The sequence below is a fragment of the Callionymus lyra genome, chromosome 16 (genome assembly GCF_982586985.1).
Source record: "Callionymus lyra chromosome 16, fCalLyr1.hap1.1, whole genome shotgun sequence".
Taxonomy (NCBI): Eukaryota; Metazoa; Chordata; class Actinopteri; order Syngnathiformes; family Callionymidae; genus Callionymus; species Callionymus lyra.
In genome coordinates this window covers 15327389-15346907 of record NC_141833.1, presented here as the reverse complement: position 1 = coordinate 15346907, position 19519 = coordinate 15327389, and the positions used below count along the sequence as shown (strand labels likewise).

General features: G+C 43.6%; 4 protein-coding genes and 1 long non-coding RNA gene across 8 annotated transcripts; all 5 read right to left on the bottom strand.

The window, feature by feature from the left end:
- Positions 1–1186: 1186 nt before the first annotated feature.
- slc4a2a (solute carrier family 4 member 2a) lies at positions 1187–7828 on the bottom strand. Of its 4 annotated transcripts, none has more exons than XM_087810567.1 (16): positions 6579–7828; positions 6393–6516; positions 6279–6324; positions 6100–6154; positions 5865–6043; positions 5219–5330; positions 4949–5152; positions 3983–4131; positions 3714–3908; positions 3435–3629; positions 3258–3347; positions 2419–2585; positions 1956–2200; positions 1727–1896; positions 1482–1655; positions 1187–1418 (listed from the first exon to the last, which is right to left on the bottom strand). In XM_087810567.1, exons 1-16 carry the CDS (start codon positions 7162–7164, stop codon positions 1371–1373), a joined length of 2739 nt encoding a protein of 912 aa, XP_087666693.1. In that variant the 5' UTR covers positions 7165–7828; the 3' UTR covers positions 1187–1370. The 4 variants fall into 4 exon arrangements, with proteins under 4 accessions (XP_087666693.1, XP_087666694.1, XP_087666692.1 ...); XM_087810568.1 differs by having other exon boundaries at positions 3258–3629; positions 6579–6711; positions 7246–7721; XM_087810566.1 differs by having other exon boundaries at positions 3435–3908; positions 6579–7721.
- Positions 7823–10997, bottom strand: ttc19 (tetratricopeptide repeat domain 19). The gene is made up of 10 exons (XM_087810570.1): positions 10886–10997; positions 10490–10593; positions 10348–10433; positions 10172–10282; positions 10075–10113; positions 9400–9456; positions 9277–9338; positions 9132–9211; positions 8270–8496; positions 7823–8196 (listed from the first exon to the last, which is right to left on the bottom strand). Exons 1-10 carry the CDS (start codon positions 10972–10974, stop codon positions 7894–7896), a joined length of 1158 nt encoding a protein of 385 aa, XP_087666696.1. The 5' UTR covers positions 10975–10997; the 3' UTR covers positions 7823–7893.
- Positions 10998–11955: 958 nt separating this feature from the next.
- On the bottom strand, positions 11956–13937 carry LOC148063874 (uncharacterized). The gene is made up of 3 exons (XM_087811880.1): positions 13851–13937; positions 13526–13649; positions 11956–13455 (listed from the first exon to the last, which is right to left on the bottom strand). The coding sequence occupies exons 1-3, from the start codon at positions 13878–13880 to the stop codon at positions 12128–12130; spliced, it is 1482 nt and encodes a 493-aa protein (XP_087668006.1). The 5' UTR covers positions 13881–13937; the 3' UTR covers positions 11956–12127.
- Positions 13938–14341: 404 nt separating this feature from the next.
- LOC148063873 (uncharacterized) lies at positions 14342–17185 on the bottom strand. Its single transcript, XR_015713543.1, has 6 exons — positions 17126–17185; positions 16216–16255; positions 15953–15991; positions 15105–15144; positions 14848–14886; positions 14342–14630 (listed from the first exon to the last, which is right to left on the bottom strand). It is a non-coding gene; the product is annotated as an uncharacterized LOC148063873 (long non-coding RNA).
- Positions 17186–17500: 315 nt separating this feature from the next.
- tmub1 (transmembrane and ubiquitin-like domain containing 1) lies at positions 17501–19418 on the bottom strand. Its single transcript, XM_087811048.1, has 3 exons — positions 19325–19418; positions 18408–18852; positions 17501–18114 (listed from the first exon to the last, which is right to left on the bottom strand). Exons 2-3 carry the CDS (start codon positions 18818–18820, stop codon positions 17766–17768), a joined length of 762 nt encoding a protein of 253 aa, XP_087667174.1. The 5' UTR covers positions 18821–18852; positions 19325–19418; the 3' UTR covers positions 17501–17765.
- Between the last annotated feature and the right edge of the window lie 101 nt (positions 19419–19519).

Genomic DNA, 19519 nt, shown 5'->3' with positions numbered 1-19519 from the left:
CGGTCAGGAAATGAAGTCCAGTAGACTAAAGTGAAGACCTCCACCCACCTATCACCAGAGCTGGGCTGTTTTTAGCCCCTTAAACGTCAGCTGTCGCAGATACTGGGGTGTCATGTGTCAGTGTGTGTGTGTGTGTGTGTGTGTGTGTGTGTGTGTGTGTGTGTGTGTGTGTGTGTGTGTGTGTGTGTGTGGGGGTGTGTGTGTGTGTGTGTGTGTGTTTGTGAGGCAACACCCCCCATCATCATCAGTCGTCTTTTTGGTATTTTATTTTTATTTTTTTACATGTATTTATTGACAAACAAATACTTCCGAGGAGTATGTCGGTATATCATCAGAATATTGAATTTAACAAGTTGAAACTTTGAATACTTTTCATTGATATAGTTTTTACTGAGCAATGAAATTGTATTTAAGAACAATATTTTTTTTAATATATTTTAAGGTTAAATAATGAAGTTAATTTTTCAAAGTGAATGATTTTTTTTGTACAAATAGAGTTTGATATTCTAATTCCAATACTTTTAATATTATTTAAATTCATAGTCTTTTAAATTCAATATAAGTATATTAGTTACATAGGGCCACCAGTCAAGTTACTCGATCAAAACGGTCAGTACTTATTCAGTATTGTCTGCTGGTAGTATTATACCAATGTTTGTATATTGTATTTGAAAGACTATGAATACATTAAAAAAAAACAATGTATTTTGAAATCTTTGTTTTTAATTATTGGCATCAAACTCTACTGTATATGTGAAAAATACAAATTTAAAAAATATGATATTTTTTAATTGAATTATCTAAAAAACAAAACAAATTTAACCTTCAATTAAAAAATTTAATTAAATGATCCAATGTGATAATTAAAAGCATCAACTTTAATATTATATATATATATATATATATATATATATATATATATATATATATATATATATATATATATATACATACACATATATAGACTTATATACTATTTTGTATTCCAATTTCAATAATTAAACAAATACAATTTCTAAATTCAAATATTTCTTAACTCTTAGACATTTAAACTTTATATAAAAATGTTATGGTATAATAGTGCCACTAGACAAAAGTATAGAGTATCGAGCTACTTATTATTTTTCAATTAAAGTATATTAAAAAAAAAAACTTCAACATTTAATATACAAAGTAATGAATTTAAAAATAATTTTAATTAAAAGCCTAGACAACTTTTCAATAACAAAATTCAAAGTTTGAAATGTCAAATTCAACCATATATTCTGATGATGACGATGATCTACTTCCATAAAGGTGAGTCAGGATCACGACACAACAAATTGCTGACTCAGCAAAACTAGTAAGAACAGGGGGACGACGTGGTCATCTCACACCGGGCCCTCCGCCTCCACGGGCGTCGCATCTTCGGCGTCCAGCTGCGGGGAGAGGTCAAGAGGTCACACTCCCCGGCGAAAAAAACAATCCACCGCGAGACTCACGTATCGTAGCTCTCTGTCGGAGAAGACCCGCGGCAGCAGCAGCCGTCGCAACGGGATGGTCAGGAGCAGCACGAAGGGGAAGGACAGCGCCGCCGCCGTCGCCATGACGACCCACAGCACGGTCAGACAGAGGAACTGGACCATGGTGAAGAGGTGCATCCTGGTCATCCTCACCTGACGACACGACAGTTGTCCAGTCATGACACGCTCAACGCCACATCTTCCTGGTTCGGATCTGGACTCACCTTGCGCACGTAGCTACGGTCAGGATGGTACTTTGGCGGCATCAGGAGCAGAATCAGCCGCTCGGTCAGCTGGACGCCGGTCAGAGACATCACGCCCATGTAGAGGAAGATTCCGAACAGAACCGCCAGTGGGATCTGACCCAGTAGTTTACCGGCCACCACAGAGAGTCCTGCAGGTGAGAGCAGGTGAGCCCTCCACAGCCACGCCCAGGAGAGAGACCCTACTTACCTACTAACAGCGCCACCAGGAACCCGGTCACCCTCTGCTCCTTGACCTCCTGGACATGAGCCGAGTCGCCGCCTTTGCTGGTCACGGTCAGGGCGTTGGTGTGGGTGACGGATCGGACCGTGGCGGCGGACAGCCAGGGCAGACCGAAGAGCGCCGAGATCCCGCCGACCAGAACTATGATGAGCAGGTCCAGGTGGAAGCCGGTCCCCTTCCTCAGCATCCGCTCCTTCTTACTGACGATCAGCCTGCAACACCAGAGGACTACGATCACTGCCACAGCCAGGAGCACATTTATTTTTGAATTATTACAATCTGAATATCAAAGTCTATGTGTAAATAGATAGATATAAAATGATAAAATTAGTAAAAAACTAAAGACAATTATTTATATAGAAAATATTGAATTCATTTAAAGAAAATAACGTTTAAAAATGACAACATAACACGACAACAAGCGGCTCACGCTGTGATCTGCGACTCCATGAAGAGAAGAATAAAGACCAGGACCGCGGGCAGGAAGCTGGCGAACATCATCCAGGGCGGGAACTCCCGCTCCGACCCGAGCGGCGACACCAGCCAGCCCCGCTTCTCTGGACTGGACACGGAAAACCCAGAAGGAACTTGAAGTTTCTGTTGGCGAGTCAGAAGGTGAAGATGGTGTAGAAGGTGTAGCAGTGCATCAGAACGTTGAACAGTTGAATTTATCATTTCAAATGTTTGTTTTAATTTAAATGTTGTTGCTTTTTTGAGCATTTAATTATATTGTTGGATAATTTCATTCAATTTATTTATTCAAAGGTTATTTTTTTTATTTTTAATCATTTAATTTAAATGTCAAAGGTTTTCTAAACAATTGTGCTTGATATTCCAATTCCAATAATTAAAAAATACAATTTCCTAATTCAACATATTTAAAATTCATAGCCATTTAAATTCAATATACGTTTGTGCGTCGCATGATTGAATTAATTTAAAAGGCTGCGAATAAGAAACATTTAATTTATAAAGTATATATTTTAATTATTGGAATTATAGTATCAAACTCTGTGTAAAAAAAAAATTAACTCATTTTGTAAATGTTCAAACTTTTGTATTCAATGATTTCATTGAACATTATTAACCTTTCAATATAAAAATATTGAATATAATTATTTTAAAAATAAAATGAAATAGAAATGCTTAAAAAACAACATATTAATAAAAAAAATGTTATTAATTAAGTTTAACCATTTAATATTCTGATGGCACTGATACACTAGTCAGGACACAAGGGTCCCAGGGTGAGGTGACCTCTGACCTCACCTGCGTAAACGTGTCTCCCGACGCCACATCCACGGCAACCATGACGAAGATTGAGATGGGGACCCCAAAGTCCCCGATGACCCGTCGCAGCTGCAGCAGGAAAGATGTCGTCAGTGTGTGTGAGTGTGTGTGTGTGTGTGAGTGTGTGTGTGTGTTTATGTGACCGGATGTACTGACCCGTCCGGGGAAGAAGCTGCTGTTCCTGAACTGCCTCAGGTAACAGGCCATCAGGAAGGTTCCGCCCATGAGCAGCAGTGACATCAGCGCGACGTTGGGGTCTCCATCAGAACTCAGGTGAACCTCTGTCGTGTTGCCCGGCGTCAACTCTGCTGTGTCGTTCCCATGACAACAGAGAGGATTTTCTCTGAAGATCTGCACAAAAGAACCACCGACGTCAGCGATATACCTGGCATGACCTCGCCGTGACCTCGCCGTGACCTCGCCGTGACCTCTCACCTTCGCCAGCTTGGCAAACGTCTCGTAGATGAAGATGAGCGAGATGAGGAAGGAGAAGATCTCTTGGGTGAAGCGAGACAGGAACTGGACCAGAACACTTCCCTCCAGAGCCACGGTCAGCACCACAATCACCATCAGCCAGAACCCGATCCAGACCCGGCCCGTCAGGTAGTCCACGCCGATCTGCTCACAGAACTGAACAAACACATATGAACACATCAACACATTGATATGTTTTATTTTAGCATGATGCTAAGCTAACAGCTCACGGTGAAAAAGGCCTCCTCGAACACCAGCAACGGTCCGGAAAACCCGATGATGAGCAGAGGTTGCGCCCCGAGCAGACTGAAGACCAGACCCTGGATTGATGTTGCCACGATCAGCTCAGACACACCTATAAGACCCCCAGTCTTCTCACCTGGAACACCACAGACACGCTCAGGAACTGTATCAAGTTAGCAATAGCAGTCGTCCCAAACCGCCGCGGACCGGTACTGATCCAAGAAGAATTTTATACCAGGTTGTACAGAAATGGAAAAAAATATATTTCAATATCCGTTTTGTGTTGTATTACTATATGAAAAAGAATAAACTATCAATAAACTTAAATATCACAACTTTTTTTCACAGTAACGTATGGATATTCAACAGTACTGTGTTGATTTGTTTTAAGAAAAAAAAAGTATTTGTTTATAATACTTTTTGCTTTTAAATCAGAGTTTATTTTTTATCATAGTTTTTCATTGTTAAACTTTAATGTGTAAAACAATAAAAATAATTCGTTTTTTTCCTACAATTATTAGCAATAAACATGCGACTATTCACAGCATTTGTTTCTTTTTGTGTTGCAATTAAACTGGCAGTCATTACATCCTCTGCAGCTAAAGAAACAATGACATTTCACGAGATCCTGGTGCTGACTGAGGACGAGAGGATACAGTTTACTTCAGCAGCTTTTAAAGCTGATGTTTGGACATATTTTGGTTTCAAAACAAATTAAAGAAGTTACGACAAGTTCTGTTACGCATTCCAGAGTCAAGTACTCGGACAATACTACAACTATATCCTTGTTACTACAGTATCACAATATATAGTAATAAAGCATATCGTTGCCACTGTATCGTGATACATTAAACTGGTCCACGGTTTGAAAATAGGTGCGGGACCACTGAGCTATAGAAACTTCTTGAGACTTGGAGTAGAGCTTCATTTGGAGATGCGTTAACAGAGCGTACCCAGCAGACCGCCGAAGGTGACGGCTGGAGCAAGGGCAGCAAAGTAGATAAACAAGATGGCCGCCAGACACTGCGGGTTGAGCGCGTCCTTGATGTCGCTCATGTACTGAGGGTACCGCCCGGTCACGTCGCGGACCAGACCTCCAAACATACGGCCGGTCCGACTGAGAAGATCCTGGTCCGGTTTAGACGTGGCCCCGCAATCTGGAGGAAGTGGCAAGATATTATTGAACCCGAAACCCGAACCTGAACCATGTGTCCCAAACCCACATGGATCGGACTTTCTCAGGGAGTCCTCGGTAGCGGGGCTGACGGGAACATGGCCGATGGCCTCCAGCAGGTCCTGTCTGTCCCTGGCCTGAGCTGCTGCCTCCCAGAAGTCCTTTCAGGAACGGAACACAAGACCTCAGTTGGGTTCTGAATGGTTGACTTTAATGTTTGAAATGTTGAAATTTAGAATCCTTTATCAAATGTTTTTAGTTCTTTGTAACCCTTGTGTTAAAACAACATCCAGAGAAAACACAAGGGATACCACAAACACATTTTGGGTCACCTTGACCCAGAGATAACTTGAGAGTTAAGCATTCAATTGTTTTTATCATTATTTTATACATAGAGTTTGATATTCAAATTCAAAAATTAACATTTTTATATTGAATTTAAAAGGCTAAGAATTCAAAAATATTAAATTCAGAAAATGTATTTTTACATTATTGGAATTAAAATATGAAACTATGTGTAAAAAAGGTTTTATTCATTTTTTAAACATTTGATTTTATATGTTCAATAAAGAAAATTCAACCTTTCAGTACAGAAAATATTGAATTAATAGAAAAATAATTATAAATAAAAAATATTATTTTTATATTTGTAAGTATCCTGATGGAAACTAATAGTTCTGGTCTTGTGGTTGTACCTGGTCTGACATCAGAGTCTTGACACACAGTCCGAGCCGCTGGGGGTCGACTCCGCCGTTGGACGGACTCAGGACGAGGACCAGGAACCGGACGGGGACGTCCAGCCAGGAGTCCAGAGTCACCGCTTCCTTCAGCCGCACGAAGGCGACGGCAGGTGCGTCCAGGAAGTCCACCTTGCCTGTCACAAGTGGGAGGAAATCAGAGGTACTTCCTGTGAAGAGATGCAGGTCTTACCTGTCAGGACTAGAGTTCCCACACATCTGGACCCCGAAGCTGAGGGCGTGGCCAACTACACACAAACACATACATGTAATGTAAACTGCAATTAACCTGTGTGTGTGTGTGGGGTGTGGGGTGTGTGTGTGTGTGTGTGTGTGTGTGTGTGTGTGTGTGTGTGTGTGTGTGTGTGTCACCTTGTCTCCATTAATTGTGTTGCAGAACTCTGACTGGTGTTTGTATCTGTAGAACAAACCATGTTAAGACAGGAAATACAGTCGTAAAGATGGAAAGCTGGACAGGAAGTTGACCTGTGTGGACGCAGGAGGACGTTCAGGATACTTTTTCGAGCTTCAGGTGTTGAAGTCACATGATCGGCCAGTCGTGTGAAAACCCCGCCCTCCGAGCTCTCGTCCAAGTCCAACACCACGACCCCTTGTGACAGAAGCATCCTCGGTGAAAACCGTCTCTAGGATGACATGTGGACGTACACTTACCTTTTCTGAAGATGCTGTCAATCAAACCCAGAGATGCCAGGTCAAGCCCCGCCCCCTCGCCACTGACCACCTGCTCCTGCCACTCCAGCTGCTGGTTCTGACCCGAGACCAGCTGGTGAAGATGCACCCGGACCTGGACCAAAAAGAACACTCTTTTTTGCATAGGTTTGTATGAGTGTGTGTGTGTGTGTGTGTGATGGTGTGTATGTGTTTGAGTCTTTGTGTGAGTTTGTGTGACTGTGTGTCTCTCTAAGTGTCTATGTATTTGTGATGATGTATCTCTGGGATTGTGCGTCAGTGTGTAAGAGTTTGTGTGTCTATATGTGTGCGAGTCTATGTTTGCGTTTTGTTTGATGGTGTATGTGTAATTGCGTGTTTGTGTGAGTGTGTGTATGTGTGAGTGTGTATGTATAATGGCATGTGTGTATGTTTGTGTGTTTATGTGCGAGTGCGTGTTTATGATGGGATGTGTGCAAATGTGTGAGTGTGTATGTATAGGTAAGAATGTATGCATGCGTGTGTTCAGATGAGTGTGTATGAATGTGTGTATGCATGTATCTAAGGGTGTTTGTATGTGTGAGTGCATATGTGAGCAGGTGGATGTGTGTTAGTGTTTGTGTGTATTAAATAAGTGTATTTATGAGTGGGTGTGTGTATTTTCTTTTACCTGCTCTGGAGTTTGACTCTTCAGCCCATCCATGGCACCTTCAAAACTTCTCCAAGTGAGCAGCAGGAGAACCTTTATCTACTTTTACCTGAGTGGGCGGAGTGTGTGTGTGTGTGTGTGTGTGTGAGAGTATGTGTGTGTGGAGGGTCTTTACCGGACTGTGAGAAAATAAACCCGACACCTGCGGAGCTAAAGCTAATCAGCTAATGAAGTGTGTGACAAAGTTCTGGATCTACTCTCTGTTGTGTGTGAGATTGAAAGAGTGAGAGTTAGTGTGCGACTCCTACGTCACCGCGGCCCCATCACTTACCTGAGCGGCATCTGCTCTTACAGTTGTGTAGCTGAGTGTTGTGATCATAATATGTTTGTGTTAGCGTTAGAGTCCGAGCCAAAGTTTCTCACCGTGCGTGTGTGTGTTGCAGGTTTGTTTACAGTCATCTTGTGTGTAAATCTCAGTAAACTGACAACAGGAAGTTGACAACTCGTGGGAAACTGATAGGGCTGGAGGTCCAGAGGGAAGGAGGCCTGTACCTGGACCAGGCCAGACGCTGGTCCAGTCAACATGAACAACGCCATCAACACTTTTTTCGTTTATTTCCCTGTTGAATGTCACATGACAGGCTCTTAAATAAGTTTACTTTCAGTCCCTTAGGGATTCAGACCCTTCTTACTCTTCTTCTTCAGCTCCTCTAGACTCTTTTGGACCTGGTCCTGGGTCACCTCGTCCCCGACCCGTTTGGCCAGGATCATTGCCTCCTCGTAGATGCTACGCGCCTCCTGCAGCCGGCCCTGGTGCATCAGCACTCCCGCCAGGTTGTTGAGTAACATGTGCTGGTCCTGGTGGCCGCTCGTGCGACCCAGACCCACGGCCTGCTGGACCAGAACCACAGCCTCGTCGTGACGGCCCTGCATGTCCAAGACGGTGGCCAGGTCGCTCATCAGAACCAGGGTCTGGAAGAAAAACCAGAAGAGTAAGACACACTTTATTAACCCGAGAGTTTGACGCCCTCGCGGCTGCCGGCACCTGTGGGTGAGACTCGCCCTGCTCGTGGGCACAGATGTCCAGAGCCGCCTTGAAGTCGGCCTCGGCCCGGTCCAGCTGTCGGAGAGAGACCCTGTAGCGGGCATGGGAGTCCAGACACAGTCCCAGCAAGAGACGAGTCTCCTTCCTCAGGTCTTCCTCCTCCTCTGTAGGTACGTGACCTTTGACCTCGTCAGTGGCATCATCAGTGGCATTGTCCGTGGCATCGTCTGTGACATCATCAATGACATCATCATTAGGGGTATAGCAAAATATCGCTACAACTGAATATTACGATTTTTTTCACAATACTGTATTAATATTTTTTAAAGAAGAAATATTTGTATTAATTGGCTCTGAAATCATATTTTATTGTTAATATAGCCATTTTATTTTTTACATTTAAATAAAGTAAGTTAAAAATAAAACACAATTAAAATAGTAATATTAATTGTGTTTTTACATTTATTTATTTTTAAATCGCACTTAAACATCTGGTCACTGGATGGCAGCCGTCCTTAAATCCTCTGCAGTTAACAGAACAATGAAAATCTGAGAGACCCAGGCAATGACTGAGGACGAGAGGATACAGTCGACTACAGCAGCTTTTATAGCTGAACTTTGTACATATTTTGGTTTGAAAACATATGAAATCAGTTACGACTTCGTCAAGAGTCATGTGGTCTGTAAATACTGCAACACCAGAGTCAAGTACTCGACAATACTACAGATATGTACTTGTAACTACAGTATCACAATATATCGGAAAATATCGTATTGTTGCCACACTGTCGTGTCACCAAATTATCGCCCATACACACCCCTACTCCTCAGTGACATCACTAGTGTGACTTAAGATAATCACCTGGTACCTTCCCGAGGGTTTGAAGTTTAGCCCGGAGTGAGTCCAGACAGAATCGGAACCCATGTTCAGCTAACTCCGTCCTGTAACGCACAGAAACACTCTTTTCGTGTCCCTCCTCTTATTCCATCGCTCTCCGTTCTCTCACTTCTTTTGCTCGGCGTAGATATTCGCCAGTTTCAGGGACATTTCGATGATGGCGTTGTCGTCCTGGAATTTCAAGAAGACGATTCAACACGGACGTCATGGCGACACGTGATCGATCTCTCACCTCTGCAGTTCCTCCTGATAGCATGAAAGACATCGCAGCTTTAAAAAGTTTTTCAGCCTGAAATATAAAACATACTTTAGATTCATATTGTCACCATGGCAACGTCATCATGCAAGGGCATTATTACCAGCTGGATCATTCATGCTCTGAATGAGACCTGAAGTGTGGCCCCTGTGACTCTATTTATGTGGATGCTATCAAAATATTTTATTTTCAACTGTAAACAAAACTTGTCTCATAAGTATTTTCTATCAGTAAAATAAATATACATTTTTAAATGTTCAAAATAGATTATTTTTGTATGTTTCTTGTATTATTTGTGTATTTAAAATAACTTTTTTTTTAATTAATATTTGATTTAAAAAATTCATTGGGGCATAATATTTACCTTTTTTCTCTTCTGATCATGTTTAAAACTAATTATTTTTTAGTTTTTTACCTCATTTTAAAGCTTTATTTCTCCATCACTAGTTTATTTGAGCTCGACGACTCCTCACATCAGTCCCAGTATATTATGTTGCATGTGATTAAATTGAATTGACCTGATCTAAATCCAAGATGGCGGCCCTTGTACGAAACCAGTTTTATTTTCCTGAAAATAAACCTCCGACCTGAACCTTCTTGGCAGAGGTAATTGAATTAAAGGTGCCGGGTTTGTGGGTCGATGATACTCACACTGTCTAGCTGACCTTGCACAAACGCCAAGTTGGCCATCTGAGGAGGAAACAGGTGATCAGGTAAAGGCCGTCGGCAGGTCAGGTATGGGTTGTACCTGAAGGTACGTGTAGATGATGGCCTCCTGGTCCTTGAGCTGGTGAGCCAGAACCACGGCCTGGTGGAGGAAGTCCGTCGCGTCCTGCAGGTTCTCACGGTAAACACTGAGCTGCACACAGAACCAGAAGGGGGATCAGGATCACATGACCGGACCTACAGGTGGGACGCCGGTACCTTGGCCTTCTTCAGAAGCAGAATCATGTCGTCGCGTTTCTCCTGGACCTCATCTTTCTGGTCCAGCCACCCGAACAGACTCAGAGCTGCAGAACCAGAGGCTTTTAGTCCAGTTATCCGGGACCATCGATCGGATCCTCACCCGCTGCTGACCACACGATTCCTCGTCGTCGCCCCTTTTCTTCTCCGCCGTCATGACGAGAGCGCCTCCACACTTTCCCCACCGCAGGAACCGTGACCCTGAACCTTATTCATTGCACCATTAAAAGAGAGGAAAGTCACGTGACAAAAAGCCGATGACGTCACACCAAATGGACATGTCGTCATTATAAAGTATGAGTTGTGCTGGACAGGAAGTGACGCATCCGAAGCTAACTGGAGGTGAAGGTGTCAAGGAAGATTGTGTGTAAATAAAACAGTATATTCGTTTAAGCGACATAAATCCACATGTATTTATTGTGCGTCACGTGACTCCGCTGCAAACACCACAAGTTTAAATTATACGACCATGACCCATGGCGTGACGTCATTGCCTTACCTGAGGCAAAGGGGGTGCCTCAAGTCCAAGGGCGAGAGGAAACGAGTCAGCCAATACCTGACAGGTACGCTGACCACTCGGGCCGCCATCTTGACTGTTTACAACCGCGGCGGAAGTCTCTCAGACGCACCTTCAAATTAAAAGCATACACAAAATACGACAAATCGATCTTTGGGTTTTTAAACTTGTTTACTTTCAAATAAATAGGGTCTCAGGTTAAGTTACACTCACTTTACCCACACGAGTCAACTTTTGGGGTTGTGGTCTTAACCTGAACCAGTCGACTCATTGACTTCCTGTCTGGATGAATAATAATAATACAAATATATAACTACTAATATAAACTTTATTGTTTTTGCTGTACTTGATAATCTTGGGTAAAATCATTCAGAGATTTCCTGATGTTTCTAACCACGATTTTGCTGATGACATCTATAGCTCTACTGCTCTTTTGATCCAACTGAGCCCCAGAGGCTGAGCAGCTTAGTCAATTGTTTGCTAGAAATTCAACAATGGATGAGTGAAAACACTTTTCAGCTAAATGTGGACAAAACTGACCTTTTAAGTATTTATTTTATTCTGTATCTTTTGATTGTTCAAGCACTTTGTGACCCTTGTCTTGAAAAACACTACAAATACTAATTACTTACTTTCTTACTTACTTAATAATAATAATTTTATTTATATAGCACTTTTTAAACCGTAGTTACAATGTAGTTTACATTAACGCAAACAACTAAAATCATGTTAGTGAATTTGTTCAAATTTTAACAAAACTACTTTATATGACAATGTTGAAAATTTACTGTGTTACTGAAATTAAACAGAAAAAAAAAAATGCAGAATTAAATTGGAACTTCTTCTTTATAGTCCTATTATTCTCATTTAATTGTATTATTTGTATATGTATATGTATATGTATATGAACCTAATGTAGTAATAATAAAGTTGTATCAATCGATCAAAGGCAGTTTTGGCGTTTTCTATATATATTTTTTTACAATGTCATTTGACAGGCAACGGAGTAGACGTGATGATGAACAATGTAGTGTTTTATTAAAGAACACCAGGTCACTTCAGGCCCTTTTATTCATTCACACAAACCTGAAACCTTATCGTCTTTGATTGACTTGGTCCGACCAGAACCTTGTGTCCACACTCGCAGTTTAACTCATTAAATATTTGACCTCTAATGAACTTCTCAAGCATGCTTGTGTATGACCCCTTGACCGGCGTGAAGGCTCAGCCTCGGGTGGGAGGCAGGTGGTCCGGATAGCTCTTCAGGTGGCAGCGCAGGACCCCGCGGGTCTTAAAGGTTTTGCCACAGCTGCAGGCAAAGGGGCGCTCCCCGGTGTGGTCCAGCTGATGCGTGCGCAGCATGGTGCTGGTGAAGAAGAACTCTCCGCAGATGTTGCAGTAGTGGTTCTTCTCCCCGGTGTGACGGGTCCTCTGGTGGCTCAGCAGCGACCCGGACGTGGTGAAGGCCCGCCCGCAGTCCTGGCAGCCGAAGGGCCGCTCGCCCGTGTGGATCCGCTCGTGGGCCTTCCAGGAGTTGTGGTAGGAGAAGGTCTTGTCGCAGTGGGAGCACTGGTAGTGCTTCTCCTTGGTGTGGCTGAGCCGATGCATCTTCAGGTAGTGGGCGATGGTGAAGCTCTTCCCGCAGTCGGAGCAGCTGAAGGGCTTCTGGCCCACGTGGAACAGCGTGATGTGGGAGCGCAGGTGAGACGACTGCGTGAATCTTTTCCCGCAGGTGGTGCACAGGAACGGCCGCTCGCCCGTGTGCGTCACCATGTGCGCCTTCAGGTGCGGCGACTGGGTGAAGCTCTTCCCGCACTGGGAACACGTGTAGGGTTTGAGTCCGGTGTGCGTGCGGTCGTGGAGCTTCAGGCCCTGCAGGCTGGAGAAGCACTTGTCACACTTGGAGCAGTGGTAGTCACGGAGATCCTGGTGGGTCCTCTCGTGGAAGCGGAGCGCGCCCAGCAGCTTGAAGGCTTTCCCGCACGTCTGGCACTGGTGCGGCCGGCTCTCGGAGTGGGTGGCCTGGTGGACTTTGAGGCTCTGCGCCGAGCTGAAGGTCTTGTGGCACTCGGCGCAGGACAGCAGGTTCTGCTCGCCGTGGGCCAGGCAGTGGGTCTTGAATCCCTGCCGTGTCGTGAACATCTTGTCGCAGACCTCGCACTGATACCCACGCACGTCCTTGTGGGTGTCCAGGTGCTCCTCCAGGTCGTCGGGGTCGCTGAAGCCGTCCCCGCAGCACCAGCACTTGTGGGGCTTGGTGCCGGAGTGAGTCCGGTGGTGGGTTTTCCAGTCTCTGCGCAGGGCGAAGCTCTGGTCACAGTAGGAGCAGTGGTAGATGGAGGAGCGGTCGTGGATCTGTTGGTGCAGGACCAGGCTCAGAAGTGTGGGATAGGTCTTGCCGCACTGCCAACACTGGTTCTGGTCCGGGCTCAGCTCGTGGTGGGACTTATGATGGGCCTCCAGGTGCGCAGGATTGTAAAAGCCTTTCGGGCACTGATGGCAGTAGACCATCTTCCTGTTGAGAGGCGGGACTGAGCTTTGAAGACAGCATCCTGTATGGCAGCACGTCTAAGGTTAAAGGTCAAAATGATGGAAGAGATGTTTGACTTCCTAGTGACTCACCCACTGACAGGAAGTCCCGCCCCTCCAGTAAATCCATGCAGTCAGTCAGCTTGATGGACAACTTCTTCAGAAAGGGTAACATCAGCTCCTCTGAGTCTTCTCCCGGTTCTGGTTTGATCCAGACCTGGATTTATTTATTTTTTATTAGAGGGTGGGCATAGAAACAGATTTGGAATTCCGTTACTTGTCAAAATCGGAACTAAAATGATTGACAGCCATGAGAAGCGAGACACGTTTTTTCGTCTTTAACGTTAGCTAGGTTAGCAGCAGGAGTCATGAACTGACAGGATGACACAAACACTGAGCACGTAAGAGACGTTTTTACCGACAAGACATGGTCCTGGTTCGGGTCCATCCGCCCTTTGCGCCGCAGTTCCGTTCGGTTCTGGTTTGCAGAATGATCCGCAGAATGATGAACTGACGAAAAGCAATACTTCCGGGTCGGAGGTTAGAAGCTGCATTTAAATGTTCTACGTTTTAAAATAAACTCATTTTAAGAATAGTTGTATTACATTTAGATGCAACAGCTTCTTTTAAACGAGGTTTCTAAAACAACGGCAACACCTAGAGAGCTGTAAATGTGACGTCACGTGCAGGGTGGTGACCTCAGATATTTAAAATACCCGCGATAAGAGTACTTTGGGAATCTTAAAACAAGTTGTGATGGACACAGGATTTGCCATCTCTGCAGGAACTGTACATCATGGTGCACAAGAAAGACTAGCCGAACACTGCAAGATTCAAATACCATGGAGCAGGAAACCAAGTTAAATGCTGATCAAAACTCCTCCTGAATTTATTCATATTTTTATTCAGTAATACCACAAAAAGCAATAGTTTTAATAATTTATTCAAATGACAAACAGATCATGTTACTCAGCAGGTATAGGTCAGTTGAAACAAATGTTTAAAGTTCATGTAGAATTCTGTGTGTTGCTGAGAGTTTCACTTTATTGCACACCAGACCATCATTAATAAATAAACTTAAAGACTTCATTATTTTACACAGAATCCAGAGGCTAGATGAGCAAATCAAGGGGGGCAGATTGCTAGAGGACTAGTCCAGACCTGGTCTTGAGGAAAGGCGACACAGAAGATCCACACACTAAGAGAGAAGAACAAACATTAGGGAGGATAAAACACATCGGGACCATTAGATGAGAATTGTTAGATCAGGGATCAGATGAACGCTTGCTTAGGGTTTTTGTCATGGGGCTCCCCCTCTGAGAACAAACTGCCTTGAGGGGGGGCGCTACAATTCGGCCTTCTGTTCACATCATCTCCCAGTCAAATGTTCATCATATACAGAAACATATACGTACCAGCAGGAGACCACCGGACCCCTGAACCCAGCGATGTACCTGCAGACAAGAGTGTGAGACGACTGCAGGACAGAACAAGAATCTTTTTGAAAATGTGAGTCTGTCGGATCAGAACATGCTTCGGTCAATTATCGTCATAGCCAACTTGAACAGAGTTCTGGGAGCTGAGCTACAGTCGGCCTTTTGTTACATCATATCCAGACAGAACGTTACCATGTTGACGCAGTAGCAGAGTATTCTCAGTGGACACCACTTACCTACTTCAAAAGTCCCGATGGCACGTCCATGCGATCCCGCCTGCAGGAACACATGTTGGAAACAAGAATTTATCAAGTGCAAATACACTAACTTTGCTTGATGTTTCCATTACTCCTAATTTGGCTATTTTATGCATAGTTTTGAGCCAAGGTGTACATTTGAGGTTTGTTTGATTAAAAATGAACATAGCATTACAACATGGAAACCCATTTCTTCAGATTCTTTGTTACCCTTGTTATCCCAATGATACAGTTTTAAATGAGGCAAATAAACAGGATATGAAATTTTAAACAAAAGTCACACCTAAATATTGACCAAGTATTAAGGCAGAAATTGTTTGATTTTTTTTTTTTTATGGGTCAACGTTAGACCCGTCTGTCTGATAATACCGGTTTCAAATGTTACAAACTTACCTAAATATCATCGTTTAGATGAAATACAACTTTATTTAGCAGTTGGAAGAAAAAAAAAAATCATTTTGAAAGTCATAATGTAATGGTTGCTTGTATAAAAAGCAAGTTTAGGTCACCATCTTTAACTATCAAGACTGAAAAACAAGTCCTGTTAAACATTTAGCATTTAAGCCAAAGTAGAGTTTGGCCATTGTTCCCCAACTGGCAGCCATTTTGTTGAACAAGTAAGGTTTAACCCAGAGGATAAAACACATCAGGACCATTAGATGAGAATTGTTAGATCAGGGATCAGATGAACGCTTGCTTAGGGTTTTTGTCATGGGGCTCCCCCTCTGAGAACAAACTGCCTTGAGGGGGGCGCTACAATTCGGCCTTCTGTTCACATCATCTCCCCGTCATCCAAATGTTCATCATATACAGAAACAAGTACGTACCAGCAGGAGACGACCGGACCCCTGAACCCAGCGATGTACCTGCAGACAAGAGTGTGAGACGACTGTAGGACGGAACAAGAATCTTTTTTTCTTTTTAAACGCGAGTCTGTCGGATCAGAACATGCTTCGGTCAATTATCGTCATAGCCAACTTGAACAGAGTTCTGGGAGCTGAGCTACAGTCGGCCTTTTGTTACATCATATCCAGACAGAACGTTACCATGTTGCCGCAGTAGCAGAGTATTCTCAGTGGACACCACTTACCTACTTCAAAAGTCCCGATGGCACGTCCATGCGATCCCGCCTACAGGGACACATGTTGGAAACATTTTTTCTACTGAAATTTTACGTCACGTCCAACAATATTTTATCAAGTGCAAATACACAGTAACTTGATGTTTCCATTACTCTAAATTTGGCCATTTATTTGTACATTGAATTCATAGTTCTGAGCCAAGATGTACATTTGAGGTTAATTGTTTGATTAAAAATGAACATAGCATTACAACATGAAACCCATTTCAGATTCTTTGTTTGGCAAGTTATCCTAATATTACCGACCGTTTTAAACAGGGTAATCAAGCAAGCATTTTAAAATGTTACAACCTTACCTAAATATTGTCGTTTAGATGAAATACAACTTTATTTAGCAGTTGGAAGAAAAAGAAAAATCATTTTGAAAGTCGTAATGGTTGCTTATATAAAAAGCAAGTTCAGGTAATCATCTTTAACTATCAAGACTGAAAAACAAGTCCTGTTAAACGTTTAGCATTCAAGCTAAAGTAGAGTTTGGCTATTGTTCCCTAAATGGCAGCCATTTTGTAGAACAAGTAAGGTTTAACCCAAACGCATTAAAATAAAAGTATACAAACGTATTATATAAAGCTAAAGAAGTTAAACTCAAGCAAAGAAACGTATAAACGATCATTTGAAAAACAGTAGATCCAAAAGAAACATCTTTAAGACGTTTTTATTTGTTCAGGCTTTTCCTGTGTCGTTCTCAGTGTTATCTTGACCTTAAAAGTATATACGTGTTTTGATTGTTTAAGCGCTTTGTGACCCTGGTCTGGAAAAGCACTATATAAATACAAATTACTTACTAAATGAATTTTAGCAGGAATCTAGTAAAGATCGACAGATAATAAACAATAACGCAGAGGAGACAATTCCTTACCTGGTCCAGTCACCTAACGTCACCTCAACCCTCGGAGGTGTGTGACTGTAAACGCTTGCGCGGTTATTATATTGGCATTTTTCCCGCCACGGAAACGTCTTCTTTCATGCCGAGGTCGTGAATTATTTTTTTCCCACAGCGCCCCCCGGTGGTGACTCGTATACCAGCTCTTTCAAGTCCCCTTTAACGAAGATCGTTTAGCTCAGAAACCAAAATAACTAATGGCTTTATGTTGGAGCCATCCTGTGATTAATTCATATTATTTGTTCACTAAAGTTAGTTTATCAGAATTTCCCTCCATATTGTCGACCCACTTTCATGAGCTCCAAGGAATGTCAATGTATCAAAAGGTTCTAAAGAGAAAACAACAATAAGCAGATAAATAAACAATTTAATAGAATATCTGTTTTTTTGCAAAGATGCAATTTACAATAATTGTCATTTGTGGTTCTGATCCAGTTCCGTCTAGGCTTCAAAAACTACTCCTTCGAGGCCTCTAAATTCAGCTCGACTCTTCAGAACCGGATCAACCAGAACCTAGAAGAGGCACTGTGATTCAAACCTATGTAGGTCCACAAGTGTCATGGCACCAGGAACAAAAAAAGGCAGCCCAGTGTGGTGGCTTCAACGCAGCCCACAGCTAGTGGCGGTAGACTCCGAAGGCGACCAGGCTAAGAAAGATGGTGATGCCCACTAAAGATGCCGTGGCCGGTGCCGTGAAGAACTGCCGGTACTGGATCTGACAGTACCAGAGCACCGACAGCATCAAGACCAGCAGTGGCATCATCAGGCTGCCGACGTTCAGCGCAACCTGGACCTGGTCCGTTGGTCTCACCCCGGGCCCGGCCCCGGCGGCGTGTTGCGAGATGTGACAGTGCAGGACGCAGTTGTGGACCAAGTTCAGGGAAGTCAGGGTCCGGGAGTCGTCCTGGAGCAGCTGACCCCGATAGATGAGGCGCACTCGTTGTTCCTGACCCTCAAAGTAGGTTCTGAAAACCACCGGGAAAGTATGATTAATGGATCAATACTCTACAAATATACTACAACAATTTAAATTGCAATTATATTTATACATTTATATATTGCAGTATTTTCATTTTATTGATATTTAAAAAAAAAGTTTCATAAATAATTATGTCCTCTGCAGCTTAAGAAACAATGAAATCCAGCAAGATCCATGAAATTACTGAGGATGAGAGGATACAGTGGATTCATATCACATTGTAGCTCCCGTAATTGACTCAAATAACATGTTTGAGTACTTCGTCCTTTAACAGCTCACCTTTTGATGTAGCCCACAGTGTCTAAAGGGTCCACATGGGCGGTCCTCTCTGTGTCGTTCAGGAACTTGAGTCGGACCACCATGTTCCTCTGCGGGGTGCCTCGCCCCTCGTCCTGCCCCGCCCCATCGTCCTCCTTTTCCTCGTCGCTCTGCGCCACCACGTCGGCGTGAGCCGCGTCGCTGCCCTCGCCGACCGAGCCGGAGGTGACCGAGGGGTCCGCTGACGACGAGCCGGCCGTCTCCGGGTGAGGGGGCCCAGTGGCCTGTGTGGGGGGCGAGGCAGACGACGTGAACAAGTGGTCCGGCGGCTCGGATGTGTGGGTGGAGGTCCAGGCCAGGAGCAGAACCAGCAGGACTAGTAGAACCCCGAAAAGCAACGTCACCTCATCACCCACACCCTCAATCAGCGCCATGGCCGCACCCACCTGCCAATCACCTCAGACACCTGTACACAAGGGGGCGGAGCTTATCACTGAATGAACAGACAGCGACTTAATAGTGACGTAAACAACATCAACAAGGGGTAACACAAACCAGCAGGAAACTGTTCAACCTGAAAATAAACCATCGCTCTCATTAATACTCAGAAATGACGTATTTAACCCAATGATCGACGCAAGCCCAGTGCAAGGTGTTGTTTCCTCGCTCGTTGACTGACATGGTGACGTTAGTAGCCTTGACTGATCGACTGGGAAATGTAACTCACTAAAGACAACAAGAAGAGTCGTGTGTCAGTTACTAACATTAACTTTACGCAGTATTTAACTCAGGCGCTCCCTGGGCAGTGAGCTCTTGATACATGAGCGAACACAAACACGCGTATTAATAGGTTTTGAAGTCCGTTCTTGGCAGATACAAATGGCCAGTTGACGAAAACAGTTACTTTTAAATACAACAACAGTGAAGTCAGCTCTTACAGTTCAGCTCTTCAGATTCATCTCAGAAGTTCGATCACAGGCTAACAATGCTAAGGCTGCTAATCCATTTCCCCTATGTATGTGTCACTTCCGGGTAATCTTTGTTTTTCTTCGTAGCTTCACCGATCGAAAGACTCGACAGCGCCCCCCTCTACTTTCAGGTTAAGATTCACACTGAAACAATGAAGGAGCTAA